At 41.2% G+C, this 2,267-nt stretch overlaps 1 protein-coding gene across 1 annotated transcript; it reads right to left on the reverse strand.

Annotated features, from left to right (window-relative positions):
• Positions 1-246: 246 nt before the first annotated feature.
• O0I10_013201 (uncharacterized protein) lies at positions 247-1,490 on the reverse strand (the record flags this gene model as incomplete). Its single annotated transcript, XM_058493009.1, has 6 exons — positions 247-269; positions 349-435; positions 485-578; positions 620-732; positions 788-1,135; positions 1,196-1,490. The coding sequence occupies 6 exons, from the start codon at positions 1,488-1,490 to the stop codon at positions 247-249; spliced, it is 960 nt and encodes a 319-aa protein (XP_058336225.1).
• Positions 1,491-2,267: the final 777 nt, after the last annotated feature.

The raw sequence follows: 2,267 nt of genomic DNA on the forward strand, positions 1-2,267 counted from the left end.
CCGCATGAAGGTAGCTATGATAGATCAGAAGATATGGTAGAAAAACCAGGAAATTTCACTCAAAACCGACTAAGTCAGAAACATCCCAGTCTGAGGTGCAGTGAAATCGTGCCCTACGTGCATAAAACTTACACAGGAGTTGCTCCCCGATGCCAGGCTCTAAATGGGAAATTTATTTGCATCGGCGCTTAAAAATAAATAAACAATCGCCCCCCAAAGTCTTCATCATCGCAGTAGATAGGTACCTTACACTACATAGTGCTTCAATGCTATGATGGATAACATTACTCCTACCAGTTACAACTTGTAAATTTATGATTTTGCAATAGCAAAGAACAAAGTAGTTACGACGTGGCTTTCTTTTACGGTTAACTAGCCTATAACTGCCATCATGCTCATCATCATGCTCACTTTCAGTCTCCCATCCATCTTCGTCTAAAAACGAAGTTAGCATAAATATAGTACTACAGGTCATATGATGTACCTCCAAACTCCGAATCATCGTGATCCAAATCGGCACGTTCACGACGCACTTCTGTGTAAATGAACTCCTCATCTACATCATCTTGTGCAGCAAACTTGTCAAAAGATACCTCCTTTAATGCCTTGACAACACCACCCCAAAGGTCATTTGCGTGCTTGCGCCGGAAGATAAGTCAGCAAGGCGGTACTTCATTGTTGGAGCTGTACGATGGCGGGCACGAATAAGGGACTTGATGCCATTCCATGTACCTAGTGCATTAAGTGCGTTATTACAAGTATCGCTTAACATGGTATCAAACCTTACCTTCAATGGTATTGGTATGCACACCGGCCACAGTTTTGAACTCCTTTGCATGGCTCACAGTCTTATGACGGTACTGCTTACCAGGCAAACGCGACAAACCACAGTATCCTTTCCAACAATCGGTACGGATTTCACTACCTGCCTTGATGTAGTTTCCCAAGATCAAATGGAGTGTATCCTTCTTGCGGTCTTCGACAGTGGTCAAGAACAACTTGCGATCAGGCGTTTTCTCAACGCCACTAACAACCCAAACACCTTCAACACGATGGCCTCGATGACTCTTGCGTTTTCCGAATTTTGATTCATCCACCTCGACAATGATGGAGTTCCCATCGCTATCCTTTCCACCTATTTTAAATTGGCATAATTAATAACTACGCAACGCTACTTTTATATACTCGAGCATACCGATAGTCACATCGTCATCCTTGATATCGGCATTCATCAATCTATAAAGTAGATGGATGACTGTGCGCACAGTAGGAGCACTAGCACCAGTCAAATCCCTAATACCCTTCATCTCGACCTTATAAAGGTAAAGCCAAATGATCCCAAGCACTTGATGCATACCAATCTTGAGGCCAGAGAAAAAGCTGCCTTCACGAAGTGACTTTTGCTGCCGATTGCAACCTTCACAGGGCCTATGGGTGCATTTCCACACGAGTTGGGGATGCCCATTCTTGCTAATCTCCATCATGCTCATGTTGTATCCAGCCTTGCACTTCATGGATTGCACATAAACCTTTTCTTGATACAACCATCTATAATCTAGTTTAAATGCGTATCCACCAATACATGTCCATGTAGAACATGTTGTAGGACATTTCCGGACTTAGGACATATCCCGATATGTCCTAGGACATTTCAGGATTCCAAAACGTCCTAGGACATTTCAGTCGTCGGTGCAGGTACCGAAGACAAAATTTAAGTAATTTATTAAAAATAAAATTTAAGTATGCTATTTAAAATATCTAAAGTACTAAAACTGGAAGGAATTAAAAAATATTTATCTCAAGACAAGCGAAGTTCATCCTCGGACATGTTGGTCATATATATACCCCTTTACCATTTTATGATAGTGACACCTCTATATTCAAAATACATTACTTCCTTTTGTTTGCTATACATGTATCATCAAAACCCTTTAAGCGCTCCTGAAAATGACATCCATTTGCGTTTTCCTTTGATGCGTACAAGTAATTTTGTTATCATTTTACTGGCAAGGGTATGCACTGCAAGCTTATATATGGTGAAGAGCATACATGTTTAAAAAGTCAAGGACACAATTGGGACTGATATTTATGTATGATAAAATGATAATCTGGTAACCATGATACTTGATAGCGCTACCTTCATTATATTGCGACATGCTCTACTCGTCGTCTAGATGATCGTGTTTGCCGTGTTGTTTGAGAACGTGTGATGCGTCTAGGACCAATCGGACGTTTGCTTTGCGTCTTGCGCCTTTTGTTATGGCCAT

This window comes from Lichtheimia ornata (assembly GCF_029851405.1).
Source record: "Lichtheimia ornata isolate CBS 291.66 chromosome Unknown scaffold00311, whole genome shotgun sequence".
NCBI lineage: Eukaryota > Fungi > Mucoromycota > Mucoromycetes > Mucorales > Lichtheimiaceae > Lichtheimia > Lichtheimia ornata.